General features: G+C 63.1%; 1 protein-coding gene across 1 annotated transcript in view; it reads left to right on the top strand.

Annotated features, from left to right (window-relative positions):
• The window catches only part of LOC103621608, a 3,864-nt gene that overhangs the window by 629 nt on the left and 1,483 nt on the right, over nt 1-1,752 (top strand). The window contains exons 2-5 of the mRNA XM_017742965.1: nt 15-16; nt 228-348; nt 573-694; nt 1,090-1,332. Of these exons, the coding sequence (XP_017598454.1) occupies nt 15-16; nt 228-348; nt 573-694; nt 1,090-1,332 (488 nt within the window). The remainder of the gene's footprint in view (nt 1-14; nt 17-227; nt 349-572; nt 695-1,089; nt 1,333-1,752) is intronic.

A 1,752-nucleotide genomic window follows, 5' to 3' on the forward strand; every position in this document is an offset into this window, starting at 1 on the left:
ATCCTCCTGCGCAGAGGTACTTGTGGCACTGCCACCCCCCGCGGGTCCCCTGCACCTGCCCGGTTGGGGTGCTGGCACATGGCTCAGTATGGGCCCTGTGCCATCACCCCAAGAGCTGTGGGGAGAAGTGATCCCCGGTCCCTCTATCCACCCCATCCTTCCTTTTTCCATCGCACCGTCCCTGAGCCCCCTGTGTTCCCCTTATCCCTCATCCCACCTCCTTCCAGCTGTCAGCCCGGGCACCATTGACCCTGCGCCCACTCGCCGTGGCAGTGATGTGGTGGTCATCGCCTCCATCCTGGCCAGCCTGGGGGCTGTGCTCGCCACCGCCGTGCTCGGAGCCCTGGGGTATGGGGGGCTGCTGGTGGGGAGTATCCACAGGGGCCTCAGGAGAGCACCTTAACTTGGCAACCCCATCAGCAAAGAAATGGAGATCTTTTTAACATTGAAAAAGCCTTTGTTTTCTTAAATTGGGGGTTTGCCATAGTTTGCAGGAGAAAGGGCCCCTTGGGGGTGGCTGGTGCAGAGCCCCACAGACCCCAGTTGATGCCTCTGCTTCTGTCTCCCTGCAGTGCCAAGGTGTGGGGCTCCCTGTGCCACCAGGATTTGGGGACCGATGCCTTCATCCGCAGATCCTACCGGACCCACCACATCCCTCCGGCCCTGCCCCAGCCCCTGCCCCCTGGCTGCAGGTGTAGCCCCCCTGGGCTGTGCCACTCTGCCCCCCAACCCCCTGCTCCTTGTCAGAGAATCATGGAACAGTTTGGGTTGGAAGGGGCCATAAAGACCACCTTGTTTCAACCCCCCTGCCATGGGCAGGGCCAACTTCCACTAGACATGAAGTGTCCTGTCAAGTAAAAGCTGATTTTACATCTGTGACTGCCTCTTCCTGGTCCTTGGCCATGCACGGTGGGAGCTGTGAGGGTGGGGGCACCGACCCCAAAAACCACGTGGGGCCCTGGCTTGGTGGCACTTGGTGTCGGTCTGGGGGACACATGCTAGCACCGGTGGGGTCTGTGGAGCGCATCACCCCGGGCTGTCCCTCTCTGCCCAATGCCTGGGTGAGGCTCTCACCCACCCATGCCACAGACGCAGCGATTCTCAGCACGCCTCGCCGGCGGGTGCTCAAACACAACAAACGCTCCCGGGGAAACGAGCCCAACCTGTTTGCCACGGGGCTGCGGCCGCTGCAGGAATGTGGGCGGTTGGTGGCCACAGGCGGGTCCCACGGGGACGCGGAGCCCCAGCGCTCGCACTCTCGCCCTCGGCACCCAGGCACCCGCACCATGTTCCCGCTGCTCCTCCTGCTCGTGCCCGCGGCCCACGCCATAGGTGAGTCCAAGGATGCCATTGGGATGGACTCGGGATTCCCCTTGGCACTGTGGGGATCCCCCGTGCACAAGCACCAGGATCCCCCTGAGCCTGGAGGTGTAGGGCAGCTGATGCCTCCCCTGTTCTGGATCCTGTTCTGGGTGTCAGCTCTAGTCTCTGGTGTCACTGGTATTGGTTGACTGGCACAGTGTGGGTTTCTCTGGAGGTCCCCTTTGGGGTCCACCAGGACCCCCCCGAATCTGGAGGCATAGGGCAGCTGGTGCCCCCCAAAGAAACGGAGTTTCTTTGCTTCCTCTTTTCATGAGACACTTGTCTGAGCCCGAACCGGGGCGTGGGAGGGGAGCGGAGGCTCAGGGGGGAGCTGCCTCCTGTCCTTGCCCCTACCCCGAGCCCAGGCACCGCCGCCGCCGGGCAGAGCCG

This window comes from Corvus brachyrhynchos, unplaced genomic scaffold, assembly GCF_000691975.1.
Source record: "Corvus brachyrhynchos isolate BGI_N302 unplaced genomic scaffold, ASM69197v1 scaffold99, whole genome shotgun sequence".
Lineage (NCBI taxonomy): Eukaryota > Metazoa > Chordata > Aves > Passeriformes > Corvidae > Corvus > Corvus brachyrhynchos.